General features: G+C 38.2%; 1 protein-coding gene and 1 non-coding gene across 3 annotated transcripts in view; one reads left to right on the top strand and one right to left on the bottom strand.

Annotated features, from left to right (window-relative positions):
* RPA1 (replication protein A1) overlaps nucleotides 1-19,731 on the bottom strand; it is a 46,731-nt gene that overhangs the window by 11,466 nt on the left and 15,534 nt on the right. For both annotated transcript variants that reach the window (XM_045518985.2, XM_010958192.3), the window contains exons 5-12: nucleotides 18,293-18,381; nucleotides 6,807-6,899; nucleotides 4,476-4,608; nucleotides 3,200-3,302; nucleotides 1,690-1,758; nucleotides 1,351-1,543; nucleotides 1,057-1,196; nucleotides 502-650 (exon numbers count right to left, since the gene is read on the bottom strand). In XM_045518985.2, the coding sequence (XP_045374941.2) occupies nucleotides 502-650; nucleotides 1,057-1,196; nucleotides 1,351-1,543; nucleotides 1,690-1,758; nucleotides 3,200-3,302; nucleotides 4,476-4,608; nucleotides 6,807-6,899; nucleotides 18,293-18,381 (969 nt within the window). The remainder of the gene's footprint in view (nucleotides 1-501; nucleotides 651-1,056; nucleotides 1,197-1,350; nucleotides 1,544-1,689; nucleotides 1,759-3,199; nucleotides 3,303-4,475; nucleotides 4,609-6,806; nucleotides 6,900-18,292; nucleotides 18,382-19,731) is intronic.
* Nucleotides 2,010-2,081, top strand: TRNAA-CGC (transfer RNA alanine (anticodon CGC)). Its single transcript has one exon. It is a non-coding gene; the product is annotated as a tRNA-Ala (tRNA).

Below are 19,731 nucleotides of genomic sequence, written 5' to 3'. Positions count from 1 at the left end.
ATGCCAACAAAAGCCCACTGTGCCCACCGCACTTTAGCAGAGTCCAGTGAATACACACTTAATTGTGATCAGCACCAGAGACTGGACCGAACAGGAAAGCACTTTCTCCTCGCTCCAACAGGAGCTCGGAGCTGTGGACCGTGGAAAGAGACGCCTTCTGCTCACAGCTGCTCCAGCCTGGCCATGCCTGCTTCCGCAGGGTCAAGGTCAGTGGGCAGCACTCCCATTCTAATTCCTCCCTGTGAGTCTCCGGGTCTGTCATGGGATTACACGTTTGTCAGTTTAAGGGCTTCAAAGTCATCCTCTCAGAAGGCAAAATGCCTCCAAGAAATATAGGAGCTGCTCCATTCAGTAATGGAGCCCTCTCCCTGGCAGACAGCTCACATACTGACGGTAAGAACCAAAAGAACCAGCTCTTCTCCAAGCCCAGGTGCAGATAACCCCTGTGTTTAGCCCCATTTAAACAAGCAAACACCCCCCTTCCCAAAACCAAACACCTACCATCCACGAAGCTTATAGGCCTCTGGGATGTCAGGATTCATAATGACCGTACTTGATGACAGTACAGAGAGGCTCCGTCCACCAAAATCAGAAACTCTGGCTCCTTTGATAGCCATCACGGGTTGTCGAGAACCATCAAATCTATCAGCCTGCATAACAAGAGAAACACCAAACGCATATAAACAAGTGTTACTGCTGGGAAGAACACACAGGACATTTTTATAGAAAGCAAGGAAAACAGCCAACACTAGAGTGAATACAATACATAGTACATGGAATCTATACAAGATGACTTCACACACAAGAATCTGCTCAGAGATACATCAAAACTAATCTAGAGCTAGAGGAAAGAGCATTTCACCAGGTAAAACTGAGATCATAGCAAATCCCACAGAAGTAAATCAAATAAGGGTTTTCAAATACTCCCTAGAGAGCCCAACTCTTCACTAGGAGGGGTCTACACGGCCTTCATGGTCAAAGCCCCAAAGCAGCTCCCAGGACGAGACCACCACCTAAGAAGCTCTTTATGTCCCCGCCGCTCAACGCAGTACTTACATCTTCTCCCCACAGAGTAGCGTTCACCACTTTCCCAGACATGTCCATCAAATAGATATTTCTCTTAGAAACTTCTCTGTTGTTAGACTTCACTGTGATTTTAGTGACATCATCGAAGCTCTTGCAGATCCCAATTATGTCTAAAACACAGGCACAATGTTTGAGTAAGAGACGGTCAAGGATCCCATTACAGCATGACCAGAGGTTGAACAGCAAGCACTCAAGTCTCACACCTCCCCTGAACGCTGCAAACAAAACTAATAATCACCGCTTTGTTCTCACACACAGACTTACCTACAAGTGAGTCTTTAGACTTGCTTTCTAGGTCACTGATCCCTGTGAAATCAAACTGAACTGTAGGTAAGTGATGACCGTCTTCACAGGGCATGACAGAAGTCTCATTATTGAAGGTCATCTCATAGTCGTTTTTGACAGATGTGAACTGTTTGTTGGCAATCTTCAGGGTGCCTTTAGAGAAGTAATAGACCTGCGAAAGAGGCCAAGTCATGGGACGTGGGACAGTCCATCCAACTGGATACAAAAACCCTTTGCCATCACACTGCTCTCAACAGACAGTCCCTCATCCTCACCCCACACTCAACTCTCTCAGGTCTAGACTTGATGCTGCCATACCTTGTTAACGTCAATCAGGGGGAAGAACTTGTCCGCTTGCTCATTGAAAGCTGTCGCTCTGATTTCGCCCTGTGGAAGCACGCGAGAGCGAGTTAGAACCGTGGAGTTCATCAAGCTTTACCAGTGAAAAACAGGACACTTTAGTGTCAAAATGACATCTTGAAAGCAGGAGTACAGAGACTCCAGAAACACACATTTTACACATATTCAAGTTATTGATCCCAATGAAACCACCTGAGTGTAACCAGCTGTTCCTGTTACTGTGCTTTATTAACCTCAAGTTAGAAACCTGAACAAAAAAAATTTTAAAGGTGGGGGGAAGGGTTATAGCTCAGTGGCAGAGCATGTGTTTCGCATGCACGAGGTCCTGGGTTCAATCCCTAGTATCTCTATTAAAATAAATAAACCTAATTACCACCCCCCTAAAAGAAACCTTAAACCACCCCTGATCCCTGCAAAAAAAAAAAAAAAAAAAAAAAATCAACTCAACAAACTCAGTGGTGAGTTTAACATTCTAACAACAAAAATAAAACAATTTTGAACAATGAACAACATGACTGAAGCCCTGGGGGAAGGGCGCTGAGCCACACACAGTGACTCAGCACTCCCCTCATGTCTGCACCTAGCAAGGAGTCACTCCACATTCAGGAGTCGTGGCCAAAGATGTTAAAACAAGTCGTTTTTTTCAAGTTTGTCTGTGATTTGATTTTCGCTTTTACTTTCCCATCAGTCAAAATGCTACTGATGGAGAAGAAACTTAAATAAATGACTGGATTTTCAGCCAACTGACAGATCAGACCAGTAATTTGGTAAAAAAAAAAAAAAAAATCAAGTTCTGCCATCAGTTCTGCCATCACAGTCAATACGTTTGAGATGCTACTTCATCTTTCAAAAACAAAAGAAAAAAAACAAACCCTCTTTTTTTTTTTTTCCTGCCCTCTTAGGGATTTGAACAAATAGGAAATATGCAGCACTTTGAAAAGAATGCTTGAAGTATGTATTAGGAATTATAAACAAAACTAATGGACAGACAAGACTTTGTTGAGATTCCACAACTTGGATTTTCTGTCTTTTAATCATGGTTTGGTTTTGTTTAAGTAAAGCTTATAGAGTCTACACGGCCAGAATCCATCTCCCACAGAACCAATCGCTTATCAAGGTGGCTGCTGGAAGCCCGACTTGGCTCCTACGCAGACATCACCTCCGGGGGTTTCAACTAAACCTGCCAGCAAGTCAGACAGAGTGTCTCTGGTTTTTCCTGCTCATGAGGCCACTTACAGTTATAAAACTAACTTCAGCTGCTATGAATGCTTTCATTTGCGATCAAGGATTTTATTTATAACTTTAACCCTTTGTCCCCAGGCAGCATCAACAGACTATAATAGAGGAAAAACAAGAAGAACCATGTTTCTTCTTGGCCTACTATTGCTTTTCACCTCGTAGGCCTGCACAGAGATGAGCCCTGTTTCTTAGTCGACTACTCCTCTTCCCCCATGTGACAAATACTCACACTTTCATCAACGAGTTCTATAGAGAAAAGTTTCCCTTCCCCCCGGGAATTGCTCCACGTACGGATCTGACTTTTATTGGTAACACGAGCACAGATAGTCCACCTAAAAACCAAACAGATTATATTAGTGTTCGAGTCTTACTTGGGAAAGATCTGAACGGATCCCTATCATCTTCCTGTAGCCCTTCTTATCTTATGCATATTCCATTTATTCAATGTAAGCTGTATTTTAATCCTGCTAATTAAAATCCCACAATAACATCCAGGTCTGACAGCTTATACAATAAGCAAACAGTAAAACACACAAGGTGATTTAACACTGACTCATTCTCCTGTCAAATAAGTAAATTTATAAATGCTCTCCCTTCTCCAAAAAGCATCACCAAGGCAACAATATTCCCTTAATGAAAGGTTTTAAGCTAGAAAATGCAGTTATACCAGCAATTATATTTTGCCACTATTTTCAATTATGGGAACTGATATAACTGATGTCAGACTTCTGTCTCATTTCTAACATGCACTGAATGTAAATACAAAGGTATGGAAGATGGTGTTGGTTAAGCCACCAAAGGAAAATACACTCAAGCAGTATGACCTCAGACAGAGGCCCTAAAAAAGGACGCACAAGCTTTGACAGCCAGTCCTGGTGCCCATCCTGAGCGCAGGTGCTGGGCACCTTAGTTACCTTACTTATAACTTCACAGAGGAACAGATCTTACCTATATCATAAAGAATTGAAGAATAAATAAAAACATATTTGAAAGAATTCTGAAAAGAGTACTCACTAATTTTCAACTGCTAAAATTAATTTTTAATGGAAAGAAGTCATATAAAAGAAATATCTGTGCATGTTATATTAATATGGTTGATATAAACCATACGGATTCTTTTAGCCAACTAAATCATAGTAATAATTTTTAGACTAAAAATATCTACTTATATAATGGGAAGATGAAATGCCTTCTGAATCAGAACAAATATTTATTTTTACTCATAAGACTATTGATTCTTTAAGCATTAAATCTTTTAAATTTCAAGTTCTTTTAAAATGAATGAAACTCCACAGGCTATGGCAGATTGCCCTTTTTGCCATTATTTTATTAGAAGAGAGTAAAAGATTGCCACAATTTGTAATCTCGCCCTCTGAAAAAAAAGGGAGGAGACCTATTTTATGTGTGGTAACCCTGAAGTTCACATGTAAGTAACTCAAGAGCCCATAATAACCTCTTGTATATTTTGTAAGTACATTCTAAACTTATTGCATGAGATAACTCACTTGGACTGGTAAGGGGTGAGGCTGGCAATGGGTACCACTTTGGACTGTGTCCCCCCGGAGCTGTTCACTATGCTGGTACCTCCAGCTTTTCCAAATATCTTTGAGGCACCATAAGCCTTAGGTACAGTGGAACCTTTAAAACAAACACAAAGGACAATCATTATTCTACTTGAATTTTACAGAAAGTTTTGTAATAGCTCTCAATCACTGAGGTGTCACTGGTGACATCCTAAAAATGAGAGGCAAAGTTTTTCCTTTTAAATAATCTAGAAAGCTGGAGATCAAACAGAGACTGAAACAGGAGGCTAGAGATCGATCTAAAATGAAGGCTGGGCACACAGACATTCAAGATTGTACCTGCTGATCCCTGAAGTCAAGAGAATAACAGCAAGGAAACAAGGCACCGTTATTTAGGAGGTCAACCCTCTCAAACGTCTGTATCAATGGGCAAGATAATGGGTCAGAGAAAGAAAGTCAACCTTCCTGACAGCAAGTCACTGGTTGCAGAAGAGAAAAAGCAAAAAGGAAAGGCTAGGAATTAAGGGACACAGAGGGTGAACCATCTAAGGTAAAGGTACCTACCACAAATATCCCCCAGAAAACTCCCAGATCGCAACTGGTCTTACAGGACTAGAAAGTCTAGAATGAAGTCTACGGACTGGGTTTCCTTGGGAGCAAAGGGTAAGAATCAGTTCTCGGTTCAAGACAAGTAGGTGGGCTGGCTACTGTGACCCCTTCTTGCCTCCTTCACCTAAGCCTAAGCCGCTGCCTTGCATTTGGGAAGACCATGTAGTTATGTAAAGCCTGTAACAAGCAAATGAATTCCTCCACATGCATGCTGCTTCTGTAAAGCTTCAACCTCCAGATTCAGAAAAGATAATTTAGTCCAATGATTTCTTATCTTCTATATCAAAACATTTCTTCAGAATGGCATCTGGCTAGAAATGTAAATCTGCCATTATTCACCATTTATTTACTGAGTTTCCACAGCATGCACCACACTATTCTAGGTACTTGCAGAACTTAGTAAAATATATACATAAACTGTCACAGATCTTAAAATTGTCTCTTCTAACTGGGGAGGCCAGAAATGACTACACATACAACAGTAACAATGACCTCAAGATGATGCCAGGAAGCACACGTGCTCTGCAGAATGTCCATGTGTGTACATACATACCTAGCATAAAATACATAACTATATAAAAAACACATCCAGTTTTCATGCTGGCAGCTTCCCCTTGACACACTTGTAGTCCTCCTCCTTTCAGTACCCAGCTGTGTGTTTAGGGAACATTAACTGATTTTTTAAAAATAAATCTCAATATAAGCCAAAGACAGACAACTGGAAAAATTAATCTGGGGGGGAGGAGAAGAATAACATTCTATTTGTATTTCAGCCTAAGGAAGTGGTTTTTAGAATATTTACCATTTTAGATAATCTATTCCACCCTCCCTTCAACAGCACATAATTTGAGAGTTGTGTATAAATAGATCCACTCAGGGAGATGAACAGAAGATAGCTCGCTATTGCAAGGTAGATAAAAACATCAAAGACAAATGGGGGAAAAGTCGTATGTCCTGCAAGTTTCAAAGAAACATTAGTGACGTCTTAACCTTGCTTTTCTTAGAAACTCAGCATTGAAAAATAGAAACTACTAGTTGAGGGGAGGGGAGGAGGTGGTGCATGTGAAGCTATGACAGAAAAAAGGAACTCTAAAAACAAATTCCAACCAAATTCTACGAGTCATAATTTTCAGTGGTGACATCCCCCATGAAGAGGTTCCTAAAGCAAAGACCGGAAAGTAAACACAAGGATTCCATTACAGCCTCTCAGGACCTGCTGCAGAGAAAGTTAAAAAGAAGAAACTATTTCTCATCCGTCAGACTGAGAAGCAGGGCCCATGACCAACATAAATGACTGTCTTCAAGCTAAAATAAATACCCACAAGAGCCTAAAATGGTAAACTCAAGAGAGAGACAAGCCCAATTTAATAAGCAGATCCGAGAGTTGAAAGGCGAGGATTTAAAAGGTATGTAAATTCACAGTCAAGAGGGTGTAAGCGAGAAACTACCAGATGAACTATTAAGAGAACAGTGTATCATTCTAATTTTTAGGGAACAAAAAAGCGTATTAAGTATCTTTAAAAGACTACTTTTAATCATGTTTTTCAATTACACACTTTACAATAAGAATTGGAATTTTTCTTTGCAAGAAGCAACTGTCATGAATGGCTTTTTGAAAACTCCCTTTAGTCCCAGATTAAATTTCAAAACACCATCAGAAGCCTGCCCCACAAACCAGCGTGTGTCCTCACGTGGCAGCCTTACCCACTCCTGGGCTCCCATTCTGTTGCTGGGGCCTGCTGGTTGATGCAAGGGCCGCTGAGACTGGAGAAGGGACTACTGGCTGCTGTCCGTGTCCTGAAAATCAAACATTTCAGTGCAAATAATTTGGGTTAAAAGATTTAAACTTAAGTAGAAGACACACAGAATACTCCGAGTAAATGTAAATTTGTAATTTTGTCAAAGACTCTCATGGGTTGGAACTCACGCTGGGGCACTCAAATGCACGCAGGGAAATGTGCTAGGGGTTTGCTTTTGTTTTCATTACCTAAAACGTTGGCTCCATTTACCTTTCACCTGCTTATAATTGATGGCTTTCAGTTTTAATGAGGCTCTCCCCTAAAGCCTTGCCCATTTCTCCTGCATGAACCTGAAGTAGTCACTGGGCTGAATCTGTGACATTACCACTATTTCCATAGCAACAAATCAATGTTATCAACAGAGCTGTGTTCTCGGCAGGATCTAACAGAAGAAAAAGCTGGGTGGTAACAAAAACCTAAAAGCAGTTCAATTGTCTCTGAAGTGCTCCTGCTTCAAAGGAGAAGGAGACATTCAGAAAGGATTCTACCCTTTCCTTCCCAAACAAAGCAACCTTATTTTGCAACTGACAGTTGGTGGAAAATAAGAGTTGAAAACGCCTTAGGAGTCGAGGAGCGCTAGTGAACTGTCACAGCAGGAGAGATGGGAATGGGGTTCAGAAGCAGGTGTGGCAGAGAGACAGGAAGATTAAAAGGAAAGGAGGGGAAATGAACCTGTCCCTCATGCAGAAAATAAGAAATGCACACCATTAGAGTATTTATTTGCCCCTTATCCTTTCTACAAATGGTTATAAAGCTGAAGAATGTTAAAATTGCAAAAATACACCTAATTAAAAACAAATAATAGATTTCTGGAATTTGATGTTGCCTTTGTGATTGGCACTAAAAGTAGAAGTCAGCCTAACCTGGGCTGCTAACCAAGAGTGCTTGAAGCACACAAGTGCAACTCGAAAAACTTCCTAGTGTGCCCTAAGAACAGATTCTGTCAGCACCGCTGGAAAAGCTCCCTGCGCGCTGCCTAGTCTCTTCCATCACTGGGTTTGTTCCTGCTGGGTTTTCTAAGGCCCTAACTCAAATGGGCATATTACACACTGATTTCATTTCCCTCTGCCAATATTACTCTTAACTGGTACAACTAAATGAGAGTTAACTGTGCCATTAGAGTAAAATAAATTTACCATCAAATTAAAAGGGTTAAATAGAACTGTGTATTCTTTAGTTCTTCCTATGGAGAGAAAAATTGGGAGGCCCTATTCACATAGAAAAAAGAGCCAAGACTAACAATGAATTTTTGTGTTTACTTTTCAGCTTTTCCATTACCTCTGGATTTACAGTGTCATGAGATTGCATGGGAGAACTGTTCTTTAACAATATGCCTGCAATTCTACTGTGAACTTTTAAAAAAATCAGTAGGGGAAAGATGAGTTGCTCAGTAAACAGTATTGGGGCCAAGTGGTTGGAAAAAACAAACTTATTTTTACCTGCTTCTTGAAATACTATTCAAAAGAATCAAGAGATTTAAACATTCAAAGATGGAAACATAAATATACACAAACCCCTGCAATAATTCACCTGAGTTCCTCCCTCTCTTCTACCATCTCAAACATCTAAAACTCTAAAGTCCCTTCCTCGTTACCACACCTGCTTCTTCAAGTATCTTGCTAAACAGGATGCGGTCACAGGATCTTGTGATTTCTTACATTTAATTTCTATTAAAATGTAACTAACCTTTATGAGGTATCTACAGTAGTTAAACTCACAGAGAAAGAAAGTGGGACGTGGTTACCAGGGACTGGTGGGAGTAGGGAATGGGGGAGTTACTGTTTAGTGGGTACAGAGTTTCAGTTTTGGACCATGAGAGAGTTCTAGAGATAGAGAGTGGTGATGGTTGCAAAATGATGTGAATGTACTTAATGCTACTGAACGGTACACTTAAAAATGATTAAGAGGTAAATTTTATGTTACGTGTATTTTACCAATTTTTTAAAATGTAACTTATCTATTTACGTACTCCAAGATAAACATTTTTTGATATTTTAATATATGGATTACAATTAACATGTTATCATTTCTTTTTGTTAGTACATGATATAATGGTACAGTCTTATGAGATCTTTAGATTCAGTGAAATACAGTATATTTAACAAGACTCCAATTAGGTCCTGTAACAGACAGAATAAGAGCTACAATTTTCTGAATGCTTACTATGCACCAGGTACAAGGTTAAGTTCATTATTCCATTTAATCTTCAGCCCTATGGTATATAGTATTATTATACCCACTTAACAGATGATAAAAGTGGGTTTAAGAGGGCAAGTGACTCACCCAAAGTCACACAGCTAGGAAGAGGCAGAACCTAGTCTTGAACCCAGGTTTGTCTGACCAGATCCATTCATCTTCACCACCATCTAGTTAATTTTTAATTGTAAGCAACCAATTCTGGCAGCCAGAACTCTAATTATATAGAACCTAACTAATAACCACAATATCTGGTAGTTAGGAAAAGCTACTAATCCATTTATTAGAGCAATCCTTAATTCCTGATTTGGAGAGATAAGAGACAATCCCAAACCAAAAGGATGGCAAGAATCTTGGTACATTCTGAATAGCAACACCTGCCCTTCAGTAGAATGCACTGCAACACAGCCGCTGACCACAAGGCCTGAAAGAAATCAGTACACAGCTAAATAATAATCTTTCTAAAAATTAAAATCATACCCCAAAGCAGGAATACTCAGATTATCAGAGACTCAACTTCTGATAATCTTCAGTTTTATGTCAGCTGCAAATCAAACCATTCCAATAAGGTAGATCAAGGTAATAATTCTTAAGACTTTTGCTGTATGCTAGCTTCCTATCACTGGCTCTGATCCAGGAGGGACACAGGATATTAAAAACAGACTCTAGCTCCTGAAGTTACTTGCACTCACATCTATCAATTTTATTATCATTACAATAGTAAACAAGCCACCAGGTGAGAAAAATTAGCCAACAGATAATGGAGCACACAGAATAACAAAAAACTCAATTTCTACCAGCAATTACCTTCTTAACAACAATCACAAAGAATGTAAGGAAGAGTCAATCCAATAATTACAATTTCTTGTTGGCAGAAAATGGACAGAATCAGGCTGAAAAAAATCTCAACAAATATCTTTTAATAGTGAGTAATACTAATAATTAAGTATTATGCAAGAAAGTTAAATCTAAAATATTGTTAGAAATAGTGTAGGTACATAGAGCTAATACACACATTGACAAAAAATATACAGTGATAAATATAGGAGATTTAAAGCCAACCAATCCACTATTGTATGAAACATGAATTGTGTTTGAAATTTTATTTCTCACCTTTTGAAAATCCTATAAACATCTTTATTTGATGTGGTACTAGTACCATAAAACAATTTCATTGCAGTTTGGAATTCCTCTGCCGATTTCTAGGCTGGATTTAGTAAATTAATTTCACTGGTCACCTGATATGTCACAGGTCTGGGTTAGGTGCTAGGAGGATACAAATCTAACCTTAGTTCTCTACCCGCTAATAACAGTTTCTCTGCTTTCCAGTAAACAATCAGAAATCATTTTTGTGAAATACACCCGATGAGGCAGTAGTCACTGTAACAAAGCTACTTTCATGATGGGCCAAGTAACAAAGTGTTACTGATCCAGTTACAGTGAAATTCAATAAATAGCACATCATCTTAAACAGCAAAATATCGTCTCATTCATCTGCACTTTAACAGACCCTGAAGAAAGGGAAGAGCTTGTGGAACTCATATTGAGACAAAGGAGGGTTTTCTACAGTTCTGAACCCAAGTAGTAATTATCTTCCAACCCTTTCATCTCCACCTTTATCTCAAATGCTTTTGTCCCTGAAAGACAGTATGTCCAAAGCAACCATTCAATTAAATACAACATAAAAAACATAAAAAATCTGGCCAAAGGTGATAGAGTTGGGCACAATCTTCGCTCCCTCACCTCCCCTACTGCATCCAAAGATTTCAGAGATGTAAAGTACTGATTTGTCTTGGCTCTCCTTCCTAGAAGCTGAGAGTAAGATAACCAATGTGCTCATTTTAATAAAATTTTACTACTGCAAAACAACTGTGATGTTTCAATCTAATATTTTACAGCTTTACCTGAATAGGTTCTGACTTCCCCTTTCCAAGTTACAGCACCAAATTATTATGTTTGGTATAGGTAAAACTTAAAATCTAGAAGGCTCCATTTCTGGAAGAAGCATGGTGATGTCCCATGCTAGTCCCAAATCTTCCCACTTCTCCTAAAAAATCATACAGAGAGATAAGAATGAATCCCATAAACAGACATACCACATACGGACTGCGTCTCTAGTGAAACTAGGGAAAAAAGAAAACCCACAAATTCCAAGTTATGTGAAAATGAAGCCCCAAACACCACAAATCAAGACATCACAACTGCACAAGAGAAGCAGCTGGATGATTTCAATGCAAACAATGAAATCGTACAAGTACTAGGATAAAATGTGAGTGAACGCCTTTATAACTCTGGAGGGAGGAAGACCTAACTATGGCTCAAGACCCCAAAGTCATTTAAAAATTTGGAAAATTTAACTTCATGAGAACAAAAGAAAACTGCTGCATAGCAAAAAACACCATAAGCAAAGTCAGAAAGACCTTGTAACTCATCTAGGAGACAAAGGAGTAATTCTCCTACTTTTTGAAGAACTCTTAAAAATTAGGAAGAAAAAGACAACCCAAAAGAAAAATGGACAACACAACAGTTCACAGAGAATAAAAAAGCCCATAAGCATTTAAAAGGATGCTGACTTTGCTCAGAATATAAACTAAATATACTGAGATGCGAGTCTTCATCTATCAGATTGGAAAAAAAAAATCAAAAGATAGCAATAACATACTCTGTTGGCATAGCTGTAAAGAAACCAGTATTTTCAGGTACTGCTGCTGGGAATGCAAAATGATAATATCCTATGGAGGGGATCCAAGCATATCTAACTACCACAGAAGCATTTATCCATTGATCCAATTCTGGCAACCAAACCCCTCTGCCTCATACCTGCATGTATATTAAGTGACTTGTTGCAGCACCATTTTAATAGCTAGAGCACAGAAACATCCAAGTGCCAATCAATAAAGGGCTGGTTAAATTATGGAAGAGCGACACAACAGAACACTATACTGTTAAAAAAAACGATGAGGAAGATCTCTGTATATACGAAAATCTCTCTAGGCTGAAATTTAAAAAAATAGAAAGAAAGAAAGAAAGAAAGAAAGAGACAAAGAAACAAACAAACAAACAAGATAGTGCACACAGTGCCCTACCTTTGGTGTAAGCAAAGTGGATTATGAATGAGAATATGTAATTTATGTATTTGGTTATATTTTCATGAAGAAACACCACTAAAACTGGTTAACTATAGAGGGCAGCAGTGGGTAGGAACAGGTCAGGAGGAGGCAGGGGCAGGAGGTAAGATTTCTCTAAATATGTAATTTAGACACTTATAACACTTGCAAAACTACTTGACTTTTAAAACTATGTACAGGACAAGATGGAATAACAGAAACCAGGTTTACCATCCCATATTAAATAACCAAAAAGGCAACAAAATATATGAGAGAAATGATTCTCAGGACACTGGACACTAAGCAAGGAAGGACAGTGATCCAGAGACAGAGGAAACAATGTGCGTGTGACTGCATCAGCTTACTTACTGCCTTGAGAGTTTCCAGGCTGTGGCACAGGAAGCAGGCCTGGAGGATCCCCTGAGTTAAGGAGATGGGATTGGGAGTCTTGGGACATCAAGACATCTAGAGATTCTCAGGACCAAAGACCAGAGAAAAGCTACACAGAGAGACATCTCCAGAGGTGTGTGGAGACTTCGCTTAAGTAGTCAGCAGAGTACTGGTTGACTGATGCATGTGTGGAAACTATCTGAGGCCAGGGAAAGAATGAACCATCTGGGAGGACTTGCAGGAACAGTGTCCAGTGCTTACAACATGCTAGAAATAGAACCTGTTTCTAACAGCCAGAACGGAAAAGCTCATATTCACGGGGCAGTGAGTAGAATACTGACAGGTCTTGCCCCCGTGCTAGGAATAACCAGACCCAGAATAACTGCTGTTCTCTGATCCCACCTAACAAACCTTAAAAGCCAACACCCTAGAAGATCAAACTGCTTCCAAGTAAGTTAACTGTATCCCTGAAAAAAGCTCAAGAATAATTACAAGCATACAAGTTTCCAGCACTCAACAAAGTGGGAATCACAATGTCTGACATTCATTCAAAGATTACCAGGCACACAAAGAAGCAGAAAAATATACTTGATAATGAGGAAGGGGAAAAAAAAATCACCTGATTAAACCCGACCAAGAACTGACACAGATGCTGGAATTAGCAAAGACATTAAGACAGTTATTATTGTACTCTGCACATTCTACAAGTCACGTAGAGAGAGAGAGAGGCTACAACAGAGGCCAAACAGAGCTTCTTAAGATGAACCGAGAAGTAAAATACACTGGATGGGACAGACATGGCAGAAGAAAAGATTAGTGAACCTGAAAACAGCCATAGGAACTACCCAAATGGAACACTGGAAAAGAATAAACAACAACAATGAAAACCCAGCATCAGTGAGCCGTGAGACAACTTCAAGCAGGCTCATACATGTGAAAGTGGAGACTCAAGGGCTGAGAGAGAGACTGAAGAAACAATGGCCAAATTGTTCCAAATGTGATGAAAATGACACAGACACAGACCCAAAAAGCTCAATGAACATTAATACAAACAAACAAAAGAAAGAAGAAAATGACACCAAGGTACATTATAATCAAACTGTTCAAAACTAATGATAATGAGAAATTTTTTAAAGTGGTTAGACAAAAAGTCATTTTAAAACAGAGGACAAAAATAAGGACAAAAGCAGAGTTCCCTTGGGGTAACAATGAAAGCAAGGTGCCGTCTTCGAAGTACTGAAAAGAGAAAAACTGTCTACCTGGAACTCTGTGCCTAGCAAAAATGTCTTTCAGAGCCAAAGGCAAAATGTTTTTCAGACATACAGAGGCTGAAAGAATTCATCACCTGCAGATCTTTGCTACAAGAAATACTAAACGACATCAGTTGGAAATATGGGTCTAGACAGAGGAGTAAAGAGCACCAGACATGGTAACTACATGAGTAAATTATATATAAGGTTTTTTTCTTATTATATAAATCTCTTTAAAAGGTAACTATTTAAACACAAATAATAGCAATGTTTTGTGTGGTTTATAAAATAGGTAAAATGTACGATAACCATAGTACAAAGACTGGGAGGGGAGAAAAGGAAGTAAGACTCTTAAACTACATGTGAAGCAGTATAATGTCACTCTGTCACCTTGATGAGTTAAAGTGCATACTACAAACCTTAAAGCAACCACCAGAATAGCAAAACAAAGGGCTATACTTAATAAGTCAACAAAGGAGATAAAAGGAATCATAAAAATTTTCAGTCTGAAAGAAGGCAGGTAAGAAAAAGGAAAAAAAAAAAACAAACAAAAAACCCAGATTGGACAAATAAACAGCAAGATAATGGATTTAAACCTACCCATATCAATAGCAATATTAAGTGTAAATGGTCTAAACATCCCAGTTAAAAAGTAGAAATGATCAAATTGGATTAAAAAAATCAAGACTCACCTATATACTGCTTACAAGAAATACACATTTAATATAAAGACATAAACAGATTAAAAGTGAAAGGATGAAAAATTATTTACACCAAGCTAACACTAATTAAAAGAAAGCTGGAGTGGCTATATTAACAACAGGGAAAGCAGATTTCAAAACACAGAATGTCACCAGATAAAGAATAATAAAGAAATAATAAAGAAAATCATTTCATAAAGATAAAGGAATCAGTTCATAAAGAGAACATAATTCTAAGTGGTTATGCACTTAACAGAGCTTCAAAATACACGAAGTAAAACCTAATATATAACTGCAAGGGAAAACAGAGAAACCACAATTCTAGCCAGAGATTTCAATATTCCTCTCTCAATAATTGATAGAACAAATAAATAGAAAATCAGTACAGGTATAGAAGATCTGAATCACACCATCAACCAACTTGACCTAACTGACATTTATAGAACACTGTGCCCAGCAATGGAATATGCATTCTTCTCAAATACACAGAATTTACCAAGAGCGAGCATAATCTGGGACAACACAATCAACAGGATTTAAGTCATACAATGTATGGTATTTGACCACACTAGAACTAAATTAAGGTATCAGTAACGGAAAGACTTCTGGAAAATCTCTAAATATTTAAAAACCAATACATTTCAAAATAACATAATAACAAAGAAAAATTAAAAGGGAAATTAGAAAGTATTTTGAATGGAAAAAAACTTAAAACATAACATTAAAATTTGCTAGATACTGTTAAAGCAGTGCTTAGGGGTAAATTTTGTAACACTAAATCCCTCTAATTTTAGGAAAGAAGAAAGATCTCAAATTAACGTCGATTGCTGACATCTACTCAAAGAAACAAGAACATATTAAACCAAAAGTAAACAGAAAAAAGAAAATATTAAAGGTCAAAAACCAATAGTATGGAAAACATAAAAAGACAAAAATCAACGAAACCAAAAGCCAGTTCTTTGCAAAGGCCCATAAAATTGATAAACCTCTAGTCAGACTGATTAGAAAAAAAGAGACACAAATCACCAATAACAGGTATGAGAGAGGTGACATCACCAAAGTTTCTATAGACACTAGAAGGATAATAAGGGAAACTATATTTGTTTTATCCACTCTGATAATTTCTGCCTTTTAATTGGAATATATATTCTATTTACTTTGATATCAGGCCAATAAATTCAACTTAAATGACATGGTCAAATTTCTTGCAACACATAATTTACTAAAGCTCACTCAAGAATAGATTGTCTGAATGACACTGTACGTATCTGTTACAGGAATTATGTTTGTAGTTTAAAACCTTCCCATTAAAAAAAAAAAAATGTGTGTGTGTGTGTGTACGTATCAGGCCCAGATAGTTTCACTGGTAAACACTACTAAACATTTAAGAAATAAGTAATGGTAAGGTAAATAAATGGGCAATTATCAAAAAACTAGTATTACTTTAACAATGGTTTATAACTCCATTTTTTGTTTTGTTTTGTTTTCTACATGATTTAAGAGACAGAAGATAACAAGCATTGGCAAGGATGTGAAGAAACTGGAGCCCCTGTGCAGCTGCTACGGAAAACAATGTGGCAGTTCCTCAACAGTTAAAGATAGAGTTACCATCCAGGAACCTCACTTTTGGGTGTATACCCAAAAGAACTGAAAGCACGGTCTGGAAAAGAAGTCTGTACACATATCTTCATAGCAGCACTTTTCACACCAGCCAAAACGTGGAAGCAACCCAAGTGTCCATTGATGGATGAAGGGATAAGAAAAAATGTGGTATATACATTGAAGAGGATTATTATTCAACCATAAAAGGGAAGGAAATTCTGACACATACTACAACATGAATGAACCTTGAGGATATTATGCCAAGTGAAATGAGTCAGCCACAAAAAGACAAATACTGTGTGATTCCACTTAGATGTTTGGAGTAGTCAAAATCGTACAAACAGAAAGCAGAACGGTTGTTGTCAGGAGCCCCGGAGAATAGGCAGTTATTATTTAATGGGTACAGTTTCAGTTTTACGAGTTGAAAACAGTTAAGGAGATGGATGGTGGTGATGTTTATACAACTATGAGTGTATTTAATACCACTAAACTGTACAGTTAAAAATGGTTAAGATGGTACATTTTATGTGTCTTACCACAATAAAAAAAAAAAGATAATCATTGTTAAATAATGTTATGTATTTGATTCAACTCAACAAATACTTATTTTGGGCCAACTAAAAGTTAGGTACCAGGGATAAAACAAAGAATAGAACAAATATGGTCTGTACCTTCACGGAGTTTACTCTGGATCTGGCAATAAATATAAAAATAATTCTAAAAACTACTAGCGTGGTGAGTACTATCAAAGGAGTATAGACTATATGCTTTACATTTTTTTTTAAAAACAAAAGTGTACCAGTGGTGTAGCTCATGTGGTAGAGTGCATGCTTAGCATGCATGAGGTCCTGGATTCAATCCCCAGTACCTCCTCTAAATAAATAAACCTGATTACCTCCCTCATCCCCTGCCAAAATAAAATAGTATGATGATAAAAACAAAAGCATGCATATGAATAATCTTGTAAAAACACATTTCTCATTCACATCATTTCTAGGTATTTGTTATTTTTAATCTATTTTAAGTGGTATTGAAAGTGTAAATTTTCTATTACATTCTCCAATTTTTCTCCCTTTCCTCATCTGAGCTTGTGATATTGTGATATAAGAAATACATGTATCTTGGTCTTCATCCATGGTTCCTGGCACACAGCTCCTAAAACTCTTGTTTCCTAAGTGATAGAAGAAATAAGGGTATCTTTTCTTATTCATAACAAGCCCATTGCAACCACACCTATGCCCATGTTAATGAGATGAATTCTGGAAAGCCCCTAAGGAGGAAGATGGTTGCCAGAGGAACCAACCACAGGATTAGAGAGCTGAACTTTCAACTTCCTTCCCCCACCTCTGGGGAGGGGAGAAGGCTGGAGGTCAAACTAATCAACAACAGCCAGTGATTTAATCAATTTAATCACTCGCACCAGAGTAAGGGCATCTCCATAAAATCCCCAAAGGGCAGGGTTTGGGGAAGACCGCGTGCCCCAAGGGCATGGAAGCCCTGCACCCCTTTCCTCACACTTGGCCCTAGGTTTGCCCTTCTATCTCCTGCTTCTGATTTACAGCCTTTGTAATACACTGGTAATCTAGTAAGTAAACTTTCTCTGAGTTCTGTGAGCTGTTCTAGCAAATTAACCTAATCAAACCTGAGAGAGGTGTAGGAACCTCCAGTTTATAGGCAGTTCGTCAGAAGCACAGGTTAACAATCTGGACTTCTGACTGGCACCTGACTAGGGGGGTGAGGGGGTGGAGGCAGTCTCGTGGGACTGAGCCCTTACCCTGGGGGATCTGTCGCTAACTCCAGTAGCTAGCGTCAAAACTAAATGAATTGTAGGAGACCCAGCTAGTGTCCCAGAGTTTAAGAACTGCCTATCATGGGGTGTTAAAAAATCCATACATCTGGTCACAGAAGAGCCAAAAGTATGACTGTTGTTTGTAGAGAAAAACAGGAGAGGTTTTTCCTTTACAGAGTCTTACTACCATTTCTTCAGTATTTAAAAAAAACCAACCTGAAAGAATAACCTAATTCCTAGACCCCTGAAAACACGTTTTAGTAAGATTAACAAATCAAATTATATCCAAAAGGTAGAATTCCAAATCTATAAAGAGGTATTCAACTGAGTGCTACAACCTATAAAAAGCATTTTACCTTCGTTATAGGGCGCTGGATTGCCAATCTTTACTCCAACTGCTTCAGCTGATTTCAAAACTTCTAACTCCATCAAAATAACCACTCTCCTACAAAGGCAGAGAAACAGAAACATGTTAGGAAAAATAAATTCAGAAGCCCTTCAAATGACAAGCTACTTAAAAAGCTTTCCCCCAATAATCACTGTGATAAAACTATTTCCCTTTGTCAACTGTTTTTCATTACTGAATAACTTGAGAAATATATGATATCCATTCCTACATAAGCATTTCCCTTAATCTTTCACTGCATCATTATCAAGGCTTTTTATGATTGCAGGGTTTTCATTTCCGATCCAGCTCCTTAATTAGAATCAGTGTCCTTACTACATACCATATCTTCAAGGAGCAAAAAGACATGATAAGAATTTAGATTATTAAACATAAGAGTATGTGGCACAAGAGATGATCTGTTTGCAGGAACATATACTTATCTAAACAATTACCCTTTCCCAGTGAAAACTAATATGACTGTAGATTCTTTTTTTTTATGTGATTACTATAATCTAAGAACTTCAGTACTTTCCACTTTTAATTCTGATTAAAACCTTTCAGTAACTTCCCAAGGATCTTGGGTCAAAATTTAAGAATCTTTCTTTCCACATGGCCTCCAAGCTCTGCGTGATCTGGCCTTGCTAACCTTCCCAGCTCAGCTCGCACCACCTCCCCGTGGTGCTCTGCTCCCAGCCATCTGTTTCCTTTCTGGTCCTGGTGTATGTTATGCTCTCTCCTGCCACAAGGCCTTTCAACATGCAGCTCTCTGTGATGGTCTCCCATTTCAAACATCTCATCTTCAAGAGACATGTCCTTACTCTTTGGTTTAGATCAGTTTTCTGTTGTACTCCTTTTTATAGCCATCATTTCTTTCCTTCAGATCACCTCTTTTGGGTTTAATTAATACGTATTAACATATAACTATTAATATTTAGGTTGATTATATGTCCTTTTTTGGTTACTTATTCATATGTATTATACATTTTAGTTATATGTTCATTATGTTATCTATTTTTCCTACTAGACTGCACTTTCAGCGACAGCAAGAATCCTCCAGTGTTTAACACAGCAACTGGTCCACAGTTATTGCTCGATACACACTTGAACACAAATGTCACCATCATTTTTGAATCTTAAAGAGACCTGCAATATGAAGAAGGAATTTGGGGGGAACATACCTGGAGGCAGGGAGAACCACAGAACAACTGATGGGGGCCTGAATTAGCACAGTGCCACTTGAGATTAAAAGAAGCAGATGGTCTGGAGCAATACTTAAGCAATAACAAATCCAACCTCATCATCATGTATTCTTTAAATGGTCTGAGTGCTGCATTTTGGATTTTTACATACAATTGATCAGTTTGTGCCACCTTTATCAGGTTTTCATATCAAGGTTATATTACTTCA

This window comes from Camelus bactrianus, chromosome 16 (assembly GCF_048773025.1).
Source record: "Camelus bactrianus isolate YW-2024 breed Bactrian camel chromosome 16, ASM4877302v1, whole genome shotgun sequence".
NCBI classification, from domain to species: Eukaryota; Metazoa; Chordata; class Mammalia; order Artiodactyla; family Camelidae; genus Camelus; species Camelus bactrianus.
The sequence above is the reverse complement of the archived record's forward strand: the minus strand, read 5'-3'. Positions and strand labels throughout refer to the sequence as shown.